Source organism: Podarcis bocagei (assembly GCF_964188305.1).
Source record: "Podarcis bocagei genome assembly, chromosome: 9".
Taxonomy (NCBI): Eukaryota; Metazoa; Chordata; class Lepidosauria; order Squamata; family Lacertidae; genus Podarcis; species Podarcis bocagei.
Genome location: NC_138134.1, coordinates 17,700,680 through 17,726,828, shown reverse-complemented (window position 1 = coordinate 17,726,828; position 26,149 = coordinate 17,700,680). Strand labels below are relative to the sequence as shown.

The following is a 26,149-nucleotide window of genomic DNA, read 5'->3' as shown; positions in this document are numbered from 1 at the left end:
CTGTGGGATGTTACGCAGCAATCAAACAGATGCATCCCCACACAGCATTAGCCAAAAATGAGGGCTGCAGGGGACCAAGTCACACTAACAGGGGAGAAAAAGCCTTCCTACACTTAGAGGCTAGAATGGGTAAAGTAGCATTTGATTCTGTTCAATACTGGCTGCACCTTCATCTTCCTCATTTGTCTGACCTGCAACTGCACTGACATATCCTTAGAAAGCCAGGTAAACACAGAATTCATGTTTGGGTGCTCCTTCAATGTTAAAACAACATCACTGTGCATCTCCCAGCGCATAGGAAACTTTGGGCTTGTCCACACAGGGCTTTATATTGAGTTTCAAAAAACAAAGCAGAAGCAACAGAAAACCCACAGTGGGTGGGCTGCTGATGTTTGCATTCTCTTCAGTTAATATAGCACGAGGAAAAATTTATGCAACCTGAGGGATGGTGAGGGAAAATCCAGAGTTTGTTTGCAGTGTTAAGAAAAGGATCCTGCCCTTCAATGTCAGGAGGAAGGCTATATTATGGAAGCAGAAATATTTCTTTAAATAGAATATAATGTTTTAAGTTAGTCTGTAGACCACATCAAAAGAGAACAAAATAAAATATGCTTAAAACTCTACATAAAAGTGTATGTGTGTGTGTATATATATATATATGTGTGTGTGTGTGTGTGTGTGTGTGTGTATATATGTATATATATGTGTGTGTGTGTATATATATATATATATATATATATATATATATATATATATATATATTTGCTTTCGTAGATTTTCACGGGTACAGGAATGTAGGTTTTGGTGTCTTCGGGTGTCTTCCCGTGTAAGAGTTGGGGTGTCTAGGCGACGTTTCGACGAGGTCTCACTCGTCATCTTCAGGCTGGTGCTTTCGGCTTCTTGTTACTAGAACAGAGCTCTGTTCTAGTAACAAGAAGCCGAAAGCACCAGCCTGAAGATGACGAGTGAGACCTCGTCGAAACGTCGCCTAGACACCCCAACTCTTACACGGGAAGACACCCGAAGACACCAAAACCTACATATATATATATATATATATATATATATATATATGCAGGTTTTGGTGTCTTCGGGTGTCTTCCCGTGTAAGAGTCTTCCCGTGTAACTCTTACACGGGAAGACACCCGAAGACACCAAAACCTGCATTCCTGTACCCGTGAAAATCTACGAAAGCATATATATATATATATATATATATATATATATATATATATATATATATATATATATATATATTATACAGAGAGAGAGAGTATGTGTTTGTTTGTACAGCTAGATGAGAAAGTTTTTATTAGATCTTTGCTAAACAAAACTAAAAATGTAAAAATGGGTGAGACATGTGTCAGAATGTTCGTCTCTCAAAAAAATCAGAAACTCTACCACAGAATCATAAAATTGTAGAGTTGGAAGCATAATCTGAAATGAATTACAGATATCTTTTCCTGAGATTGGAAGCTTTTACCACAAAAGAGGCCACCTTCTGAGTCAAAAACTCTGATTAGTTCTTCACACTGCTTTGAGAAGCAACGTTTTAAACAATCCATTCAGGATGGGAATTGGCTGATAACTATAGGAGGACACTGAACCAGAGGAGCTTCAGATCTGGTATTGGCAGAACCTGTGCCAAGAATGGATTAAGTACAGAATGATGGGTATACCTAATAGATTATTTACACAGTACTGGACAAACAGCACTGATTGTGGACAAGCATTTTATTATGCAGTTCATTACTGAAAGAGGGGAAAAAATGATTTTTCAAGAAAACTCTTTCAAGCATCTCCTAGTATTTGTCCACAAATTTTCTGCTACCTCTTTTCCTTTTCACTAGCTCTCAAAAACACATTATCAGCAACAGCTAAGACATTAGGTTCCTAACCTTATTTTCCATTTTCAGGAATCAACCATTTAATATTCAGTGTGCATTTAGGAGCGCATTAGGAATATACTGCATTAAGTTGTCATGCATCAAATATAATACTTTTAGATCTGTGCCTACATTAGTGAGAGTTGTTTCAATTTCTAGAAGACCAGGTTGCTCACAGTTCAAAGTCCCAGATCCAGCAGTACACTAGCTGCTGGGTATTGTCAGTTCTAGATACAGGATGTGCATTCTCTGGACAGGACAAGCAGGAACCTGCCCTACTTTCTGTTCTATACTGCAGCAGGAATTATCTGAGTCTCCCTTGACCTATTATCTTACTTTCCTACCTTTTTTACCCTGGGGCTAATTTTTCAGTTAACTTTTCTTGTAAGAATAGAGGGGGCTTTCATTTCTAACTCAGGAACTATTGATTGTTGCTGTAGACCACCTTTAACCTGTAATCTACAACTGCCTGCTATGTTAGAGCTATGCTATATTATCTGTGTATAATGAAGGACAAATCTCTTGGTTATGTAAAAAGGTGTTATGGTCTGGGAGATTGTTAAGCATTACGTGGGGTGAGATAAGCCTATGTCATTTTGGTGAAGTCACTAAGAAAGAGATGTATGCATTTGGAATAGGGCATGTGCATTTTCTAACTGCACAACTATTTGGGAAGCTACATGCAAATGCACACTGAACCTTTCCTTTGCGAAAGAGCCATTGTTTAGTGGTAGACATACCGGGTAATTTACATGTAGAAGGCCTTGGGTTCGTTCCCTGGAATTTTGAACTGGAAAGAGCCCACCTGAAGAACTGCTGCCAGTGAGCCAGATAAGCCTGCAGCCTGATTCGGTATAAGGCTATTTTTTATGTTCCTATTAAATGGCAAAGTTGCTTTTGGTAAATGGCAAAGTAAAGTTAGGAAATCAGTGTGACGCTGGAGTCCTTTAGAGTTTATCATCATTTGAGGAAGTAGGATGGTTAAAGATTGGGGAAGCTGGTGTAGTTCTAACTCAGCACTAACCCAATTCATTCTCGGAACTGAGACAAGTATTCTTCATAGGCCTTAAGACTCTCTGTTGCTCAATCAACAGATGGTACCAGCTACCAGTTTGTAGTATGTTTTGGATTAGTCAAGTAAGAAGAAGCAGTAAAGCTGTTTAAGGGACACAGGGATACACTGTAGCCTTCCTTTGCTATTTACTGGAACCCTTTTAAAAAATATATCCTGCAAGCCTTACCATGCAACTTTTTCTATAGTTTCTAGCAGTGTTGTTTTTCTAGAAAATGAGGCGCTGGAACTCACCATGAACACCTCCCTTGTTCTCTTGCAATGGCAATGGCACCCACCTGAGAGGTGCCGAAACAGAATTCCGGGGAGTTCTGGCTGAAAAAAATAATCCCTGGTTTCTAGTCCTATAATTAGAACAGGAAACAGCCCTAGTGATGGAGAGGATGCACCTGCCCCATTCTAAGGATTTGACAGCAGGTGTCCTTTTAAAGAATGGTTTCACAAGGAATCAATAAAGTTGGCTTCTCTCACTAGAAAAAGAACTGCCCTGAGACCTCCGGGTATAGGGTGGTATATAAATTCAAATAATAATAATAATAGTAATGAAAGAAAATAAAAGTGTCCCTCTTTCATTGTTAAGCCATTGCTAAGTATACAAGAGGCTGTCTTGTTGTGAGTCAGGCCTGTATTGACTATCGGCTTTGACTAGTAACAACACTTTAGGATGTCAGGCAGAGGTTTCTAAAAGCCCTTTAAACTCAAAACTAAGTGCAGATGCCAAGATTAAACACCTGACCTCACACACAGGAAGCTTGTACTGTTTTACATAGGCTACTGTCATGTTTTGGAAACGTACAGATCACCATCTTTAACAGCAGGAAATCTAGCAGACTGAACTACTTGAGGAGATTTCACCCCTCCCATACCCAAGAATCTCCTGACCATCTCCTGATGGTCTCTGCTGACACTACTATATTGTACAAATAACAATCCAGTAAGTGCAGTTTCCAAGCTGATAGTGCGTGGGGGGGCAGAACAGGTGTTAACAGCATTTATTTCTGCATGGAAAATAGCATTGGAACATAGCAGAAATGAAGATGCTATTGCAGATGCAGTGTGGTTCTATATTGGGTGCTAGTTCTCCCTGACTGAATGACTAGTAGCCAGCAGTATATAAGCTGCTTCTTAAATGTAAAAGGCGCATGCTGCTTATCATAGGGCATTTGAAAATAAGAGTTTCTGGGTGCCCATTTTAACCTGGGGCAGCCAAAAGATAAAGCCACCCTATTTTAACTCCATCCATATCAGCCTCTGGCAGTTGATGTGTACAGGATTCAGATTATGACATCCAGCACAGATTTTGATATGTTCTTCTTTCTACCCAAAAAAACCCCTTGGTCTGCAGAGGGTTTAGAGGAGTATCCACAATAGCTGGGCATTGCTCAGGTTACATTAAAATGGAAATGGACTAATTTGAGCAAAACAAATGCTAAAAGCCTTCTGGCTGCAGTCCTATACATGACGATTAAGAGGCAAACACCACTGAGTTCACTGAGACTTATCCAATCCAAAACGTGCATGGGATTGAGCCTGAGTAGTCATTTGTTAAATTTTAAATTATTGTGTTTGAGGGTGACCTGATGCTATGGCTCTTTCCTACAACCCCTCTTTTATCATCCTGATCGCTCCTTTCCTTTACAATTCTAATTAGGGAGCTTTTACGAGTCACCATTTCAATAATTCATGTTCCTATTTTCAATGTCTCGTTGAAATCATTTAAACGAAGTAAGAGTGAATTCCTCAAAGGAGCTACTGTTGTATCGATATTGATTCCCAAATGAGCAAGCTGATCTCGAGCCAGAATCAGCTGCACAGACCATTGTGTTTTTATAACTGGTCAAGCACTAGCAAGTCTTTACAAATTCAAAAACCAGTGTTCATATAAATAGGATAAACCAAAGATGAGGAACCTTTTTCCATTCAGATGGTGTTGGACTCCAACTCCCATCAATCCCAGACAGCAATGTTGGACTCCAATGGTCAGAGATAATGGAAGTTGTAGTCTTAACAGTTCCTCAAAGGCCACAGTTTTCCCTGTAGGTTTATTCATATGTAAAACAGATTAGTCAAAATCTGTTTAGACGGGGTTGCCATATTTCAAAAAGTAAAGACAAAGACACCCCAAAAGTTGTTGAGCGTTGGTGTTGTTGCTGTTGTTGAAAACCCCAAAGCAACTTTTCGATTGACTTGCCTAAAATCCAGGACAGAGCAGGGTCCCTGGTCCACTACTGCATTGACAAAGGTTCAATATAGGGCAGCCATGATACCAGTGACAGTATGAAAAGCTGGCTAAGGAAAAAAGAAGGATCCCTGCAGGCTGTGGCTGCTAGGAGTGAAGAGGAGCAAGATGAAGTATCTATTCTCTCCTCCCTATGACTGAGGTCATAGTCTCTGAGCTTTCATGCTGCAGGTTACACAGGAAATGGCTCAGTAACTCTCACATTAGTGCTGTAAAATGATAATTAAAGCACTGTTTATCCAGTGTCTCTCAAAGGTCAGTTTGGCTCCATAAACAGTAACTGCCTAGGGATCTTTTGCTCTTCCATGATACTTTACTATATTCAGATCCTGCAAATACTATGGAGATTGTTATACATTTCTTTTCTCTATGTTTATTAGCCACTTCAGCAGTTACTGTGGGAATTAAAACAGTCCCAACAGTATGGATGGTGACACAGAGCAATGGAAACATGAAAGTGATATTTTGCTATCCAGAGGCAAGATCTTGCCATTTTCTTGGCTCCTGCATGCAAGTTATTAATGGTGGAGGAGTCTCTCTTTAACAAACATCAAATTCCTTTGGAAGATAAAGAACATGTTTGCCAAACAAGCATTTCAAGGGAGGATAATGATGGTCAGCTGCACACAGAGAAGATACAGACCAATTACAGGGGTTTTTCTCCTTCTCAGGTTGAACTACTAACACAACTTATACATATTTTGCAAAGCAAGTTTATGAAAAATGTGTGTGTGTGTGTGTGTTTTTAAAAGTAAGTAGGACAGCTAAGCATACCCTGCTGAAGCCATAACCATTGCATGGCTTCTCTACCTGTTTGTTTTCAATTTTAGCTTGATCATGTGTGAAAGAAGTCTTGTACCTCTCTGCTTAGCACTGTTGCTGACTAGTAAAAAACAGGCTGAAGTAGCTGATAACAGATTGGGAGATGAACAGAGGCAAACAGGTTTACTGTCAAAAGCAGAAAAGCCCTGTCGCAGAGGGGATAAAGTACAATCTGAGTATGGTATAAAAGATAATGTGGGGTTTGAGGAGGCAGAGGTATGCATTTGCCTTCACACACTTAATGTTTGCTGCAGGCAACATTGCTGTAAAACCAGTGCACTTAAGGCAAATGTGAATGCTATATAAAGTGTGCAGCCCCTCTGGCTCATCAATACAGAGGACTGAAATTCATTCTCTCCTCTCTCTTTCTCTTACACACACATGCAGAGCCTTTCATGGGCTCTATTTTTTTAAAAAAACTGCATAGATGTATTAATGCATTCCAGAAAGTCAACTGCTACTATGGATAAATGCAGTGAAACACCTGTACATGCAGCTGCCATACATGACAATCTACATGTTTGTTGCACATAATTTAGGAGAGAAAACTCCCTATAAGACTTTTGTATTCTGGTCCTAAAAATGGGATACAGAGCAGCACACTTTGTGAAAATGTTCCAGATTATGAATCTTTAATGCCATTAAACTATAAATGGGTACCATATTTTTATTTCTCTGCTATTATGTATGAGTTCTTCTACTGACAATGTTCCACAACCTTTCTATCCGTGAGCTCCTTAACGTCCTTAGCTACCTCTAACCTTGCTGTACCAAAGAGCATTCTAATGTGATCTATTAATTGCCCAGGTCTGACAGAGTCCTAAAAATCCTCTTCCAGTGCCTTGCCATGTCTTGGCATTACCACCATCAGCAAGCCAGATTGTGTCCCTGCACCCTCTCCCAGTTTGGTGTTAAAGAGTTGTTAATCCAAGGTAACTTCTTTAATCTGGACCAATATTGCCTGGAAATGTTTGGCAGTCCATGAGTTCCATTGCCCCTTTTGGAACTGTAATACCACAGTCTGCTTCCAACACTCACACCTGTGATATTTTCAAGAACAATGCTGCAAATTGTGGGGCCCTCTTTTGCTGACTGAGTGCATTATTATTATTATTATTATTATTTGGAGACCTAAGCCTTTCCCCCTTATTTACTGAACATCTGGGAAAATGCCAGGCCTTTGGCCTTTTGCAGACAGTTTGCCAGAGTGTCTTGATGGAAAATGTCTTTTGAGTCTCAGTAAGCCACATGCTTTCCACTCTTTAAATTTGAAATATTTGTCAACAAAGGGAAAAGGATGACCCAAAATAGAGCAGGTGTAGAAGGGGCTAATATTTTCACCCACGAATTCCAAATGTTCAAAGAATTTTTTTAATGAATTGATTTAGAATGGTTAATGCTATAGTCAAAAAGAGACGGGAAAGGTTATTGAAAAGCACAGCATAGTAACTATTAAAAGTTATCAACTTAGAACAGAATTAAGGGAAAGGCTTTGACATGTATTTTTGAACACTTAAGTTTTCTGTATAGGCTACTGTGCTGTAAAAGGTTAGAACTAGGTCACTCCTGGGTGTACAAGGACTCTCTTCTGATCGGGTAATGACTCATGGCATTAGCAAATTCTCTGTTCCTCATCTGTAAAACAGAACAACAGCCTAGAGTAGAGTAGTTTTGGTCCTTCCAGCTGCTGGTGGACTCCATCAGCTGCAGCCAGCATAGTCAATGGACAGGGATGATGAGAGTTGTCATCCAAGACATCCAAAGAGCATCAGGTTGGGGAAACCTGGTATAGAGAAATCATGGGCAATGGCAGCAGGAAGGGGGTATAATGAAAGCTGTAAAGCAGGGATGGCTAACATGTGGCACTCTAGACATTATTGGACTCCAAATACCATCAGCCACAGTCAGCATGGCGAGGGATTTGTAGTCCAACAACAATCAGTTAACTGTACAACGTATTGTGGCCAACATAGTATTGTATATCTTTACAATCTTTCTCCCATTTTGTCAATACTCCTATTCTAAACTCCAATGTGCTTAATTTGTTCATGTGACTAAGATAAGGCACACTCCCCCATTGACTCTAGAGACAGGCGGATGCCAAGAACAGATCAAGAAAAAATACTTATCCGACTTTGTTACTTCAAAATGTCACTTAAGTGTATATATATGGCAAGAGGAACTATCCTGAGATTATGTTTAGAAACTTGCTGGTTCCCTTCAGGACAACCGAAGGTAGCCTAGTGGCAACAGTAGGAATCCAAGACAACAGTAAGTGGATAGGTATTTCATTCACAAATCCATGTGACAGAAAGTAAGAATCCAAGTGGTTAGATACTTCACTCTCCAGTTAGAAACATGGAAATTCCTGTGGGCACTAGCAAGGCTCAGAATTTTCAATTCCAGTCAGGACAGGAAATTTGAACACAGAATAAAGAACAGGAAGAAGAATAAGCTACTGCTTACTTGGGTATACAGAACACACCCTTTCTACAAGACCCAGCGGTGAGGTACAAAGGTGATAAAAATATAAGCAGCTGTTTTAGTCATTTAATAGAGAGGATTATGCCTTTTTGGACAATAAAAGAAGAGGAATGCATCAATTTTCACTAACTTCATTTTCTTGAGGTGTTCAAAGATATTAGCACACAAACTCTTGAGGAAGAAATTGAAGGTATTATATTCCATAGTAAAATGTGTACTCATAAGAAAATGAGATAAATGTCAAATAACTTATGTCCAAGATTTATGTCCTCATTTTTCAATTCATTTCTAGGATGTGTTTTTTGGGTTGTCTCATATCCCCATTTTGAATCACAAACTAGAACCAGCCATCAGTTTATTAATTCTTCAGACGCACAAAAACCCCCACTTATCACATTTAACCCTTTGAGCTGCTCAGCGTCCACACTTGAAAGAAAGCTGAGTTACAGTGGAAGCTGCTATCAACACTCCAGAACAAATAACTAAAACATAAACAACCTCTGCCACTATTGCTTATGGGCTGTCCATCTCCAAACGTAGTCCGAAGCTATCCCAAAGGACTCTTTCAATTTCTGGAGTAAACTAGGTGAACTATGTTTATTCAGAACAACAAGAATGCCCAGATTTAAACTGGTGCAAATTGTCTTCTTTTACATATAAATATTAAAATGTTCATACACCAACTCCTACAAATTCGCTGTAACACAAGAATTCTAGCTTCTACTGCAATCCTAAACACAAATATTGGAGAAGAATTCACACTGAACACTGTGGCACTTTCTTCCAAGTAAACATACATAATGGTTGTAACTGTTAGGCGTTTTCACTCAGATTTTGCACATTTTAAAAAGCCACTTAACTTTCCTCTAACTAAACGTTTGCTCTCCAGCTGCGTTTTTCTCTTGCAGCACCCCACCATCAAAACATAGCCATTGATCTGCATATCTAAATAGAAAGAAATGAGATGAATGAAGTTTAAAACTCCTCCTACCTTCGCCACCCAGTTGAACAATGGTGACATCCTAACAAGGGGAGATGCAGCAGTGTGCGGAAAGTTGCAATTCCAGCCACTTTCTCCTCTCCTCTTTCAGCGTTTGCGCTCTCATAAAACCGCCCTCTCCCGCATCTGCCTCGAGCAGTAAGCTCGTTTACTGAGAAACAAGAAAGCACTTCTTTCAGACTATTCGCTCCATGCTGCAGAAAACCACGCTCCTTCCAAGCTCTGCAAGCAACTATGAGGTCACTGGTCTCTCGCACACAATTCCACAGTCTATCGCAGAGATTCATTGCAAGGAAGGAAAAGGCTGGGTGGGTTACGCGCAGGAGTGAGATTTTCTATAGGCTGCTTTCAAAAGACGACTCCACCTACTCCCAGGGAGAGGCAGTTAAAGAAAGTACCAACAAAGTCCTGCTCTGTAGATCACTCAGGAAGTTGTGAAACGGGGCAGGTTTTTTTTTATTATTTAAGAGAGAACTGCAATAACATGCCAAAGAGGGCAGTTATGAACATATGCTGGCAACTTTTAAGGAGTTCTGAATAAAAGAGAGCATTCATAGAACTTACTTAAAACAACACGCACACGCACAGTCTCCCAACAACACAGCCATTAATAGGGCTTTCTAGAAACATTCCAACTTACAAATAAATAATGTCACTGCTAATTGAAAATAAACGCAAAACCCCCAAATTCAGTGAATTCGTTTCTTGTCTTTCTGCAGCAGTCCTAGCCCCACTTACTTCTGAGTAGACATGATGGGACTGCAGCCTCCAATAGTACATCAATATTGGAGCAACAGTGGAATAGTGATTTTTGCAATATTAACATGAAATATATATTGGACGCTTGTCCTGTACTTTATTTTTAAACATATTTTGCAAAATATAATGAATTTTGGTAATAGTGAAGTAATGTACCGTAAGTGCCGTTTTCTTCCCCCTCTGAAAAAAGCAATGTTGAATTGCTTTTTGAATGTTAAATTGCTTTTGGGGGCAGTGCGGGTGGGAGGGACCGTGTGCAACTAGAAGCAAGCTTTCCTCACATTTTAAAATGTTTTGTGTGTTTAGCTTTTTGGCAACAGACATGTAGATGAATAGATTTCATGCAGTATGGCTTAATTTCTAAATAAGAGGTATGAGTCAATCTTGTCTGAAAATTATACTTGGACCCTCCTCTTACATAGAAGCTCTTTCCCTGTCCATAGATGTGCAGAGAATAATTGATGGTGCTGGGTTTGCACTCTGCACATGTGTAATGGCACTCTGCAAACGTTCCTAAATAAGTGCTATGATGAAAAACAGCAAGGCCTATAAATTTAAAATGTTACCAGCTGCCAATGAATGTTGGGATGAGTCTACATCATACATTGAATAAATTTCTTGGTTGCAGGCTTCTGGTTCTAGATGAAATGTGAGAAACGCTGATATACATCAGATTAGTTTACTTTCAGATTTATTCACTGTCATGCCAGTATTTTCACATGGCTACTTTAGGAGGAATAGCATGGCAAAGCCCAGTCTATCGGCTTGGACAAGAGATGAGCTGTCTTAAACGTCTCTTCTCAAGAGTCGCCTCTCCCCGTACAAACCAACCTGAACCTGTGCTCATGATCTGAGGCCCTTCTTTGTGTGCCTCCTTCATGAAAGATCCAGAGGGTAGCAACACAAGAACAGACTGTAATGCCTTCCCATTTGTGGAATGCCCTGTCCAGGAAGGCTTGCCTGGTACCATCATTATATATCTTTAAACACCAGGCAAAACCTGGCCTTTGGCCTTTAACTATTTGTGACCTTTTAGAATTGGGTGGGGTGTTTTTAACATATTTCTCTTTTCTCTTGGTTTTAATGTATCTATGTGAGGTTTATCATCTGTCTATTTGGTTGTAAATCACTTTGCATTACCCTGTGTAAGATAAAGCGACTAACAGATTTAATTAATAGTTTTAAGAATAATAATAATAACACAGCCATTTCACGTCAGAGGGAAAGATGGGTCAGCAGGAGCCACTCCATAGGCTTGGGTGAGAGACCAGCTGCTTCCTTCCAAGCTGCTCATTATAAGAACTATATAACTTTCCTTTCCATTCTTTTTTCATTCTGTTTCCTGTCTTTTAAATGTAAGCATATGGGCAGTGACTGTAATCTGTGTATAGCACTTAGCAAATCTCAGGTGCTTTATGAATCATGTTATTTAAACAGCGTTGGAAAGGCAAGGCCTTTCTGCTCTTACCTTTTATTATGCTTTTTGACCCAACGTTTTAAAGAGTGAATGTGGAGCTGACTGTCTGCACCATTGGTCACAAGCTGCTGTTATTAGAGAGTGAGTGCAGGGTTTTTCTTTCTGCACTAACGGTGGGTTGTGTCCAAGTTGAGAAAAGTTCTGTGGCTCTAGTCACACTCTTTACATACCCTCATGATCCTCCAGCAGTAAACATCATCGTTATGAGCATGAATAAAGCTACAGCTGTTTCATGGAATTTTAATTATTATTTTTTAAATGCTTAGCATTTTGGAATTCTAATCTTGTGATAGTATAGGAGATTCGAAGGTGCGTCAGCCTGAGCTATGGCGAACTTGGTTGTTGTGATGAAATTTTGTCTGCAGCTAATGAATGTTGTCATGGGCAGAGCTTTGACTCAACATCATCTCCATCTGTCGATGTCACAAACTGACAGCTTGCAAAGGTCAGAGAGAAGTAGCACAAAACAGATGTCTCCCAAGCCATGCCCACCAACCCCAAACCACAAATAAACCAGGACACTGTGCTTGTACACAGTGCTATTTTTCTAGAACTTTCCCCTTGTTCTCTTAGAATGGCAATGGTGCACACTTGAGAGGTGCTGGAGCTGAGCTCCTGTGAGCTCTGCTGAAAAAAAGTCCTGCTTGTACATATACCAGACAGATGAAAAATATTGAGGATCCATTCAGGATCTTTCTTTCACAAAAGTTGTTGTTGTTTTGCAATAAAAGAAAAGGCTTTAAAAAACACCCCACATTATTCTGGAATATTAGCTGAATAACGGGGGGGGGGGAATGACCCACCCCAACAACCATATCCCTATAAATGGTAAGTGTAAACTGGACAATGAACAATTAGCAGCAAAGATTGGCTTCTGGCCATAAGACTGGGGACTCCTGACCATGTTATAACATTTCTGTCTCCCAGTTGCATAGTAAAAATTAAATCTGCAAGTTCAAAAAGGTTTATTTGTGTGGAGCTACCTGGAAAGTATTCAGGTATTCAATAATTTATTTTTATTTACCTCCCCTTAATGTTTGTCCATTTGTTCCACCTCCTCTCCTCCCAAAAAATTTAGCAGTACAGACGTACTTAAAACAGAACTTAGTGTTTTAATGTTTATTGCAGCTTGTGAATAGATTAAGCAATGCTATTTCCAAAGGTACTGTATAGTCATTTTAAATGAATGGAAAACTCAATAATATAGTATCAAAAAAATAGCAAAAAGCAAAATTGTGCCATATGCACTGTATAATGTTTTTAAAGCTCTTGAAAACAGCATTTTATAATCTGTTATAGAGATAGACTGAACAGGGCAGCTGGATGAATTCTTGGGGTAGAAAACTTTGCCTTGTACACATTCACCTTCCAAGTCTCTATCAGAACTTCCTTTTAAAGCAGCTGCCATGGAGACAGTTCCCAGGGGAACTCACTACAGTCAGTCACTACAACAGCCACCACAACGTTGCTCATGACAGATCATTCCAGGCTTGAACAGAGTTGCTCCAGAGGGAGGCCAAACTGTAAATTGCCTCTTTGGGGCCCAGAGCTTTAGTAGACTTGCTGTTCCTATGAGGGCTGATTTCCCTGAGAAGAAGGCAGCCAACCAAGCAGAAAAAGTTGCATTAAAAAAAACAAAAAAACTTTGGAGCTGGTTGCCAAAAAAGTAGAGCACAAGGCCACACCTCAACAACTTTAAGGTAAGCTATTGAGTCTGAATGCATGGCTTTTATGTGAGGCCTTGCTCTTGGACCTACCGGAAAATGTGGACTGCTTCAGGCCTATCAGAAACTGCGGACTCTTCCCCACAGCCTCACATCAAACCCAATCTGGACCATGTTGAGATAGCATATATTAACTGGCAATCCTATCCTAACCACAGAAAAGTTATATAATACATCCAATGTTACAGAACTGAAGGATATTTTTGTATTTCATGAAGCTTTTAGGGCTTGGATTATCTGACATTGAAACAATGACACGCCCCCTCAAAAAAAAAATCAAAGAAAAATAAACCCTTTGAATCTCCCCCAAAGTTCTGTCTTATGACACTGCAGAAACTGCAAAACTGCTGGGCATGAGGCACTAGAAAATGGCAACAAAAGCCACAGCTGACCATGATAGAGTGAATGGTCCCCAGGTGCCTATCGTGCATTGGCCATAAGGGCCAGGTCAGCCATACTCTTTGCTTTCCTTCCAACTGACATCTCCTCAGATCTGTGTATAGTTACTGGTGCAACTCCTTTAGTTTATGGCAGCATGACAAAGGGCTCCACAACACTCGGCTTCCATGGCTTGGACTGTTCTTTTACCTTAAAGGTCCTGGTGGAAGTGAGCAAACAATGGTAGTCTTTAGTTCCAGGCATTCAGAGCGAACACCGGGAGCACACAAGTAGTGCCATGCAATTGCCTCATATCTAGAAGTCAGGGTTCATTTTCCTCTTGAATCAGGAAAGGGGGGGATCACTCGACCCACTTCACTAAACACTACACTCATGTATTGGCAACCCAGTGCTTGGCACCAATGGGCAATGCAGGTCAAAGAAAGCACAGAGCCAAGGGGGTCAAGCTACTTCTCCCTTTTATTCACTTGCCACACTTATTAGGAGTATTTATTAAATTTGTAGGCCACCCTTCATCCGAAGATCCTATGGCAGTTCACAACAGAAAAATACAAAACGAGACTACATAATAAAATAAAAATAAACCACTAACCACCCACCTCCCACAAACACATTTAAAAAGCCACAGTGCTAATCGGTACAACGCCTGGTTGGAGAGATATGTTTTCGCCCGGCGCCTACCAGTACCTTCACAATCTGGGACTTTGTGTACAGCCTGTGTGATTTTGGCAGTTCCTCTTCCTCCTGAGTCAGCTCCAAGGAGATTGTCTGGGACGAAAAGGTTTATTTTAGCCACAAGGCTGTAGCTCCAAGGAGGAGATGGGTAAACAGTGGGCCACTTGGTGGTTATCCATGGGCCAGATTTAGCTCATGAACCAGCAGGTCTCTACCACTACATCCTGGCTGTACTTTAAGAAGTCAGGTTAGGGAAGATGCTTGTCTGTGGAGGAAGATGGCAAACCATCTGCATCTGGTAGGAACTGAAGCTGGAATTGTGTGTTTGCTTAAGGGGCTTTAAGGTGTTCCGGATGTTACTTTTTGTGGGAAGATGCCAATGTCACCACTGAATGGTTAGATGTCTGTTAGTTTTATTTTGAAGCAAGGTGTCTAAACTTAGAACTTGGTAACAAATAGGAAAAAGAAATTAAAAAAACAAAATGCCAAACAATCATGCAATTCGTAGCACCTGTGTGTATAGCCCATACATAGAAGCACAGTTTCATACCAAATATGTCACAACATGAACTGCTCCAACCATGACCTCAGTGTTAGCTCCTGAAATGAATGCATGGAAGCCACCAACTAGTGTGAACTTGCTTGCAGAATGAGCAAGGGTGACCTTTCTTCCACCCAGCCTCAGCTGTGAGCTTCAAGCAGGAAAGCAACCCTAAGGGAAAAACAACAACAACAAAACCCTAAAGGGTGTGTGGGAAATGCCACATATAGTTAGCCTTTCTTTGAATTCATGTGCAGAAAATGAAGCCATCCTATCAAAAAAACATCTCATCCACATGAAACACCAGAATAATATTGACATCAGAGAAAAAGCTCTTTCCTGATTGGATTGATGCTTCATCTGACCCAGTTTCAAAATAATCAAACTTGTAGCTTTCATTACTTTTGGAATTGTCACAGATACACCATTTACTGCATGACAATACACTAATAGCGTCACTGATAATCCTGTCTGCATCACACTGAAAACAGATTTTAAAATAATGTTGGCCAATATGATATCAAATTGAGTGTTCAGGTTTTAATCAAGTTTTATGTGAATTCCTTGGATTTTGTGTTTGTTCTCAGTAACCACTAAATCATATCCTAGTGTTTCCTCCAAGATGAGATATGGTTTGGGCATCATTAAAACTATAAAAATGATATCTACTGGGAAACACAGTTTTGTACAACTTATTTCATAATAAGCAATTTCTGTAGAAATTAACCATCACTGTCTATGAGAGATGTTATTGGTGGAAACAGTTAAAAATAAAACATAGGGAAGGTATTTAGAAGAAAGTTCACTCTCCTCCTCAATCCCAATCTCTCAGCTAAAAATTCAAGTGAGAAACTGCAGTGGGAGCATCTCCAGAGTTATAAACTATTTTGAAATATAAGCTGCAGATAAAGTACTCCCCACACTTGCAGCTATTTCTGTGAAGGCAAACTAAAGAGGTTCCAATTTCCTGACACGACTTTCAGAAATGTCTCAGGCTTGGATTGCAATTGGAGACCCACACAGACACCAACACTGTTTGTACTGGCAGATGCATTTAAGAGCAGTTTTTAGCAATCAACAGGCAAATAAAACATGATGAATGGAACTGAGATCTTTTTATCTTGTGTTGCACAGTTTGGAATACCATGTTACACCTGTACTTTTAAAGCACAACCCTGAGACTACAATCCTGTGCACACTTACTTAGGACTAAGTCTTACTGAACTCAGTGAGACTTATTTCCAAGTAAATATTGTTATGAGTAAATGACTCAGAAATGTCGAGTTGCAGCTCGGCATCCAGGGAAAAATCAGTCTCACACCATGAGGGGTTCCGAAATATGGCTGCTCCTAGGGTTCCGAAATATGGCTGCCCTTAGGGCTAATGCAGCACAGCTTTTATTGTGTGAAATCAGAAAGATACAAAATACAAGCCAAGCAATTTGTTCTAGCCAGCAGATAAGGACATTCGCACTAGACTATGCGAGCGATCAGGCTATGCTAGTTGACCAATCATATAGGACAGCACGAGCTGTTCACGCGCTGTTCATGCTCCAAGGATGCTTCTAGCTATGAAATCACCCCGCAACAATAAGAACTTTGCTCATGCTCTCATGTACAAGCAATCATTTTCCCACATGTCCCCTTTTCTTGTTTATATTATTAGAGGAAAAGAGGGACCATTAGTCCAAATCGTACACTTCATTGCCTAAGCGTCTACACTTTGCAACATAAATTCCTCTTGTAACCCCTGTGGTGGGCCGTGGTCGGTACCACCATGCAGTGCATTGGGAAATCAAAGAGGGTATGCATTGAATGCAACAACACACCATAATGAAGCCAGCAATACATGCAATTACAATCAATAATATTTTTCTTAACCATAATCCATTAGGCAACCAAGAAGACAACCACTCCCATGGATCAAAACCTTCAGGTGGATTCAAAGGATTATGAGCTATCATTTGTTCCATATAATCAATAGTAGCAAAGATATTGGTCGATTGATCGGTTATATACATACAGCAATGAGAATGAATTAAGGCACAAATTCCACCTTTAGAGGCAAAGATTACATCTAAAGCATAACGATGTTGAAGAACTACATTTCTTATTTCTGACATTTCTTTGTTAATCATTTTTAAAGCCAAAATGGTGGAATTGAACAAATTTTCTGTCCAGTTTGCCAATTTATGCAAATCACGGTAATTCATGGCTGCACCTAAAGAAGGCAGAAGAGACCTAGAAATAGCTGTCCCTGTATATTGAGAAATAGGTGATTGTACTTCCCTTCTGTTACGCAAACGGACCGCTGGGAGCTTATCTATTTTATACACCAAGGGTACTACTATACCTAACGTGCAGGTACCAGAAAAGGCAGAGGGGATTTCTTTGTAGGCATGTGTGCCACAAAATAACCATAAATCAGATTGAAGCAAACATGTAGTTCTGCTGCTCTTTCTCATCCAGTCGAACCAAACATAAAAATCTCTACACGCAGCCTGTTGGTCATAAGTCATGTAGGTTGTGACATTATTAACTAAGACCTTTGGCCTACCACTCATGGTTGTAACATTAAGAAAACAAGAAGATCCATTAACGTACTCATATGTCCAATTACAATATGGATAATGACCTAAAAATTTTTTGCTATTATGATTAAAACGAAAACAATAAGGAGCGACTTCTACAAGCGATAGAAATACAGGAGGTAAACTTATGCGATTGTCCTTCATATTATTGCTAATCTTATATGAAGCATTTATAGGAATACCATGTAATAAAATGCCAGATCTTTTTGATTGAGGAGGGATATGCATACACATCCAACAATCAGAAAGGTTAAGCATAGAAGCAAAATGATTAATGTCTCTAACGTAAGTATTGTTAGTCCAAATCTGATGATAAGGTTCAGGCCTCCTGGCCTTCTGCAAAAGAGCAGCACGACGAAAGCGGCGTTTCATAAAGTTCACGGAGAGGCTCCACCCGTGTGAAGTGGAATTGTGGGGCCACTCAGGACGATGCCATATTGGTTGCTCGGGGGGGCAATAAGGGTGAGACTGGTAAATTATTCCAATAGCTGTTTCCGAGCAACCTGCGTGATATTTCGTGGCTCGATTATTGGCATGTAAAAACCACAATCCAGAAGAAGCCACACAGCCATTTCTGCAGATACAGGAGCCCATTTGCTGTAAATAGGCCTCATGTACTGCTCCGTGCACTGCTGAGCCAAAAATCCAAGCTCAACGAAACGTGGTGACACAGATGGGATGGTCGCTATTGGGGGGCAAAACCCAAGCGATGCCGGTCTGGCGAGGGCATCCTTCAAAGCCAGGTTCATTTCCCAAACAAGAGGCGGCAAAACTGTAACGATAAGTGGTAGAAACGGTGGCTTCCCAGGGGGAAGGGGGGCCAACGCGATAGAGTTGAAGATGGCCTTTCAACGTGCCAGGAAACACTGGAACAGCTGTGGAAGGTGACTTCATCCAGGGCACATCAATATGGCGATGTCTCCAACTGCAATGTGGGTTGAGGTCAGGTGAGAGGTCATCACCGGCAAACAACGTAAAATACGGTTTCAAGGCGCTGGTGTCTCCTTGGGCGAAGACGAGGCAACAGAAGAGCGCCAAGGTCGAACGCAGCGGGCTGGAACCCATCGGGGAACTCCGTCTACGTCAATTGCCGCAAATCCGCGACCCCAGGAAATCAAGGAAGTTGGACCCTTCCACTGTGGATCTGGAAGCAACCTGTAAGACACTAAAGGGCGTTGCAATACTTCTTCCTTCCGGAAATGAAGTTCAGCAGGCGTAAAATCCTTATTGTGGGGATACAAGAGATGATTTAGAATAAACAATACTTGATGTACAGCATTAGGTATTTCAGATACAGTAGGCGATCGACCTCCCAATTGCTTGTATTTTCCAGATGCCTTTTTTCTGATGACAAAGATGGGTGTATTCCATGGGCTGGTGGAAGGTTCAATATGCCCCAGTTCAAGTTGTTCCGCAATTAACTGGGCTGCCACTGCAAGCTTCTGTCTAGGCAAAGGCCACTGATCCACCCATACTGGGGTGTCTGTGGTCCAGCAGAGAGAAAGCGCAGTCCGGGGCATGGCAGGGGCAGCCCTCAGCATAAATTTGTAGAAATTGTAGTTTCCGCTGCGGCCAGCAGATCTCGCCCCCAAAGGGAGACAGGAATGTCCAGAACCAGTGGTAAGATAGTCATTTCAAAGCCTTGTGAGCCTTGAATCAAAATAGGGTTCCTGCTGCGCTGGGCAGCTGCAGCGCCACCAACACCAATGACAGAAGAAGCTGGCTCAAGTGGCCAGGCGGAGGGCCAATCCTTGATAGCAATCACAGAACAATCTGCCCCCGTGTCCAAGACCCCTTCAATTGTGCGACCCCCAAGGGTCATCTGGATCTTTGGACGCTTCTCTGTGACTGGGAAGGTAGCAGCAACAAGGGGGTCATGGTCCTGGGTTGGCCTTGGGACGCATATGAGTTTTGCTATAGGAGAACCTGATTGCAAGCGTGCCTGTCGATCAGAGAATACAGTCACATAGGGGTCATTTTGTTGTAATCCATGTAAAACATCTGGGACGAGGTGAATCCCTTGTTGCAAAACCTCTGACAGTGGAAAAACAAGGCACTGTGCTGAAGAAGAAAAACCAGCCCCTATTGACACCCTTACTTGGTGTGGTACATAGGGGACTGGCAGGTATAAATCCTGAATTAAAAGGAGGCGAGGCAAGGCCGGAGGTGGGATGGCTGGAGAATGCGCTGGATCCCCTATTGTTGAGCCTGGGCCCGGGGTGGGCCCGACTGCCGGTTTCCCGTCGGCTGATTTTGCTGGTTCTGCTGAGGCGTGGCGGAGCGACACTGATTGGCCCAGTGGAAACCTTTTTTGCAAATGGGGCATTTTTTGCTAGGACGACATTGCTCTGTATTAGCTCTGCACTGTGCACGAAAATGGCCCACTTTGCCACATCCAAAGCAGGTTTTATCCTTTGCAGGATTCTGGGACACAGTGGAGGACAGAGCCGCGGCCAGCAAGCGAGCCTTATGCATCTCAGTCCCCACCGATTGGCAGGCTTTAAGCATATCTGCAATGGCTATATTGGGAGTTGTCAACAGAGGACGAAGAACTTGTTTACAGTCCTCATTAGCATTATCAAATGCAAGCTGGCGTACTATCACTTCCTGGGCTGCTACGTCCAGAACCTGCCGTTTAAGAGTGTTATACAAGCGATCAACAAATTGTCCATAGGGTTCTGTAGGGCCTTGTCTAACGCTCCCCCATCGGCCATCGCGCTCAGTTTTGTCATCAGGGACAGAGGCCAAAGCCTCTTGGGCAGCAGCCGTGGTGGCCTCCCAATATTGAGGATCGAGAGTTAGCTGTTGGGCAATAGTAAGAAAATTGCCTCCTCCCGTTAACCCATCGAGGACATCAGCTTGGGTTAACATGACGGGGGCTGGGGGTGGGGCGGCACCAGCAGCGGCAGCAGCCAAAGCAGCCTGATGATTAGCCAATGCAACATTAAGATTATTCCGAATCCCATCAACACGACGTTGGCAGGCCCAGTGCCAAGCTTGTATAAACAAAATCATTTGATGAGGCTGCATTACAGTGCGGGCCAACAGCTTAACATCCTCTGGTATCAAATTTTGTTGAAAAATAGTGCCAAACAAGCCCAGGGTGTAAGGAGATTGTAAACCATTGTCCTTGACAGAGGAATGCAGTTCCTTTATGAATCTCAAATCAAACTGTTCGTGCCGGGCTGGGCCTCCCCCTGGCGCGGCAGGAGCAATCACAGGGAAGAGATTAGGAGTTGCACAGTCAAAACCCAACAATGGGGCAGCGGCACGGAGAGATTCTTGGAGAGGAGTAGTAGAAGCGGTGCCAGAGGCCTTGGGTGCAGGAGGTGGAAGAGCGGGAGGTGCTGAATGCGAAGATTCTTGGAGAGGAGTAATAACGGGAGGTGCAGGAAGTGAAGAATGCGGAGAATGCAGGGGAGGGACGACAGGAGGAGCCGAAGGGAAAATGTCCGGCGGTTTAGGAGGTAGGTTTGAGGCAGGCAAAACAGGTACCGGGAGGGCGGGCGAAGAAGCTGTTGCAGCAGCCAGAAGAATGTTTGAAGGAGTTAAACACGACATAGCTTTGTAGACGTTACCCCAGGCATACAAAACCTTGACATCAATTTGTGGATGATTTTGAAAGAAGTGTCCAATTTTTTTCCAATCGTCTAACTCCCAATTTCCGTCCTGGGGGAACCAGGGACAGTGAGTGTCCAGGGCTTTTATAAGGGACTTAAGGTCAGCTTTCCGAACAGCAAGGTTGTTACTGGCCAAAAGGAATTTAAGGTCTTTAAAAAAATTTTTCTGTGGTGCAGAGAGAGACTTTCCCATGATTGCAAGAGTTGCAAAAAGAGCAGGGAGCACTTACCGAGGGATCCTTAGGAGGATGAGGGAGGCACCTTTTTGCCCTGTCCGGGCGGAGATAAGTGCTGATAAGTCCGTAACGTAGTCCAGAATCACATTCACACGGGAGCTCTCACCAGGGATCCACTACGTGGATGAACGACGCGTCTGCAGCCCTTGCGGGGCGAGGTGAGAGCTGAACGTTGTAAAACAGCATGAAGTCCGAAAGAAATCACACGGGAGCACTCACCAGGGATCCACTACGTGGATGAACGACGTGTTGGTGAGTGCTGAATAATGAAAAACAACGTGAAGTCCGAAGGCAGTCACACGGGAGCACTCACCAGGGATCCACTACGTGGATGAACGACGTGTTGGTGAGTGCTGAATAATGAAAAACAACGTGAAGTCCGAAGGCAGTCACACGGGGCACCAAATGTCGAGTTGCAGCTCGGCATCCAGGGAAAAATCAGTCTCACACCATGAGGGGTTCCGAAATATGGCTGCTCCTAGGGTTCCGAAATATGGCTGCCCTTAGGGCTAATGCAGCACAGCTTTTATTGTGTGAAATCAGAAAGATACAAAATACAAGCCAAGCAATTTGTTCTAGCCAGCAGATAAGGACATTCGCACTAGAGTATGCGAGCGATCAGGCTATGCTAGTTGACCAATCATATAGGACAGCACGAGCTGTTCACGCGCTGTTCATGCTCCAAGGATGCTTCTAGCTATGAAATCACCCTGCAACAATAAGAACTTTGCTCATGCTCTCATGTACAAGCAATCATTTTCCCACACAGAAACAATTTTAATAACACCACCAATGTGTAACAAAAAGACTAGAAAGAAATATAAACTTCTCTCTTTTTGTTTCTTTGTTTGATACATAATAGAAACTTAAGGTGCAACACTTTACAAACTTATATGGGAATAAATATGATTAAACTCAAGGGTACTTCTGAGTTGATGTATAACATTGCACTACAAATCTATGTTTCAGTCAACATAAATTTCACATTTGCATCAGATTTAAGTAAAGTCAATTAAATGCGCTTAAGACAAGGATATCAGTACAGTATGTTTATCCTTTGCTTTAAAAGTATTCAAAGCCAATATCCTTGGCTTTTTGAGAACATGATCAGAACTTTGACATAAATGCATGTTACAAAACTGAAAAAGGCTTTACATAAAATAGGCATAATGCAGCTGATTAAGTAACTTCAGCTGATTAAGTAACTCCAGTCCCTCTGATTTTAACTCGAATGATGTAACTGCTTACTTTTCCAATCGAGTAAGTTACTATGCCCATGGGCCCTTTGAAGGGAACACAACAGAGTCTAAGGGTATTGCCCCATGCCATGCCTTAAATCAGCAGCCCTGCCCTAATAGCTCTAATCAATCTGAATTTTTATTGATGTTATTGTTTACAAAGAAGACCATTGCAACATGGGGACCAATACAAGACTGAGACTCGGCTGCCTTGTAGCATAGTGTACATAATTTAACACACAAGTATTCTTTTTGGACCAATAGAAATGAAAATAAAAGAAACTTTTATTTAAAAAATGGTTATCCTAGTAGCTTAAAACTTTTGTCTCCTGGCTGAGCCCTTACATATATAGGCTGGCAGTGTTCTAGCTTTGTTCACAGGATTGCTGTCCACATTAGAGAATATAATTGAGAATCAGATTGTGATATCATTTTACTTCCTTGTTCACTTTTGACTAACTGTTGACAGCTTTTCTAATATCAATAAATGCTAACTCTTTCTTATCTAGGCTTATGTTGCATGGAGATAGGTCAGATTTCCTTAACCACACAATTATTTGTTCTGAAGCTGGTAAGGGTAACAGTTTTTGATGCAGCTGGAAACCCTTATGCCTCTAAATATCAGCACGTACACAGAGAAGACATTTCATGTCCTATAGAAAAGACTGTAAAATCTATTATTTAGCAAGAAGTGCCGAGTTTTAAAATCAGCACATAAGCTGGGTCTATGCTCAGTGGTGCCCACCACCACTCTGATTTTTGCCATGGCCTTTTCCTAAGGAAGTAATGTGATAAAATATTGCTATATATCTGCATCCTACATATTCGGTGTCTGAATGTTGAACATTTGCAAATGCCATAGCTCCACAGTGTGGCTGTTTTAGGGAACTGCAGCACAACAAGGCATCCTAGCGATGCAGAGAGAAAGGAGAAACGAAAGAGGGCAGGATACTGGCAGGGGAAAACCAGTGGGTGGAAAGGCGAGTTGCTTAATCTCACCAATTAACTGTATGTGTGGTGGGAAAGTGGGATTGTGGCCCATATTCCCCATAATATAACTTGTCTGCCTTGTCCTCATACGTCTTAATGTGCACACAGGGGCCTATATGTGTTTCCTTGTCCATACGAACTGTATGCTCCCCAACTGCAAAACTAGGTGCATAGCTCCTGTTGATCAAGTTGCAAGCATGGGGCTCCACCTATACGCCATGTGCAACAATCAAAGGTAGATTGGATGGTGGTGGTTTTCAATGTTCACTGCATCTGAGTTCCTGGGCTGGATTTTCTTGGTGCTATTTATTCAACAGCTCAGGGCCACCTGTTGCTTATTGACCACATGTGGCCTTATTGGCTGTTTCGACTATATATAACCCTCCTGGAAAATCCAGGCAGGCCTTTGTTGTGGGCTGTTGATTTAGAACATCAAACTCACATTTTTTCTGACCTAAAACATTGTTCTGCAAGGTGCTTGCGAACTAGAATTTATTATTTGCTTTTGGTCTTGTTCCTGAGTTTAGAGCTGACCTATAGCTTAATGGTTGAGTTATGTGAGTTTGGAACTCTACTGTTTCACAGAGTTCTCTCCTTATAAAGTTAAACGATTGTATTGAGGGGGATTTTTTTTTTTAAAAAAATGGGGCAACAAAAGCTACTTCTCTCTTAGTGCTACAGTGGTGTCTCCAATGTTACAACAGTAATACTGTATAACTGCACAAACATAGTGGAGAAAGAAAAAAACAGCTTGCTATTGTGGAGATGGGGAAAGCCTGTTCACCTATTTTTTCCTCCTTAAAAAAAACACACCTTGGAAATGATTGGGAAATGGTACAGGAAAAGATAGCTATGCACAGTTTTTTTCTTTTTAAACATGATGTTTTGCCCCAAAATTTCAGGAATAGGGACATTTGATTTGTGATGTCACTGGCACTGTCCAATGGGTGCCCAACATTGACGTTGCATTATGTTAAGTTGGAACATTTGTCCATCTGGTTCAGTGCAATCTTCTCTCTGTAGTGAGTGGTAGTGGCTCTCCACGGTTTCAAACCAGGGTCTTTTGCAGCCTACCTTGGGGTAATTCCTGGGCGTGAACCTGGAACTTTCTACATTCAAATCATCTACTCTTCCTCTGAGGTTTTGGACCTTCCCCTAAGAACATAACTTTCTCTCAGAGGAGTACTGATTGTGCCTCTGGATCAATGTTAAAGATTTTAGCAGATATTTCTTGAGCTATAAGTTGGATCATTTAAATTACTGGTCGCCAAACGTTTCAGGCACAATTGCAAAAAAGACAAACTGTTGTGAGCACCACACAGACAACAAAGCACACACCATACCCTATTCTATGGGCTACAAGATGCTTCTTTCAAGCCTCATTTCAGCAGGTGACCCCATGGGCACCAGGGAAGGCCTCTGAGAGCACATGAGTGCCATATTAGTGGCCCCTGATTTAAATCAAATGTCATTTTTTGCTCCATGTTTAAAATGTCTACTTTTCTGACAAGTCTGTTAAAAAGTTTATTTCTCTCAGGAGAGCTAGATGCACTCAAGTTTCAATTATTTCTGCTCATCCAAATGAAAATCAGCTGCATCTTTAAAGTTATGAGCAACCTTACAAAGAAAATAAATGAGGTCTGCAGCATTTGACAGAAGAGAGAAAAGGGCACCTGTACAATTTTTGCTGGCATTGACATATAAATCTGAGGGGGGGGGAGTGTTTCTCTAAGTATTTCCTCATAACTTTGCTGATTGTCTTAACATTTGCTAGTCAAATGCTATAAACAATACTAACTCTAATCCCACAGTTGAATGTCTTGTCTGGGTAATTTTAATAGAGAGATGCTTACAAAAGCCTTGGTGTCAGCTATAAACAATAAATTACATAATAATCATCCGTCATGAAGCTAAAGCTAGCAACCAGTGTTTGGGGAGTTTGCTGTGTCTTTTCTATGCCTTTCATAGCAGAATAATGTACATAATCCTCATCAGTTCTCAGTCCCGACTGGCTGAGTAATCTGGTAGCCTACTGTACTATTGATCAGAATGCCAGACACTTCCACTAGCCTTTCAGCAGTGTGCATTTATTGTATTGTTCCAGTTATATCCCACTTTTCACTAAAGGAATTCAAGGTGGCATACATGGTTCCTGACTTACTGCTTCCCATTTTACCCTAACAAACTCTCTTAGATAGGTTAGGTTGAGAGGTGGTGACTGACTAGTGCAAGGTCACTCACTGAGTTTCATGGCTAATTGAGGATTTGAACCTTGGTCTCTCATGTCATATTCCATTCTAAAGAACAGATATACATACACATCCATGTGAAATAATATGGTTTTGTAACAAAAAGTGAACACACTGAAGTTAATGTACAATTTGATGCTCAGTGTTA

General features: G+C 41.5%; 1 protein-coding gene across 4 annotated transcripts in view; it reads right to left on the bottom strand.

The window, feature by feature from the left end:
* TBC1D1 (TBC1 domain family member 1) overlaps positions 1-26,149 on the bottom strand; it is an 83,814-nt gene that overhangs the window by 44,304 nt on the left and 13,361 nt on the right. The window contains exon 1 of one of the 4 annotated variants that reach the window (XM_081207609.1): positions 9,495-9,780. The exons of the other annotated variants lie outside the window; for them this stretch is intronic. Within the exon in view, the coding sequence (XP_081063735.1) occupies positions 9,495-9,524 (30 nt within the window). The 5' untranslated portion in view covers positions 9,525-9,780. Of the gene's footprint in view, positions 1-9,494; positions 9,781-26,149 lie in introns of those variants that run through there. 4 annotated transcript variants of the gene reach the window in all.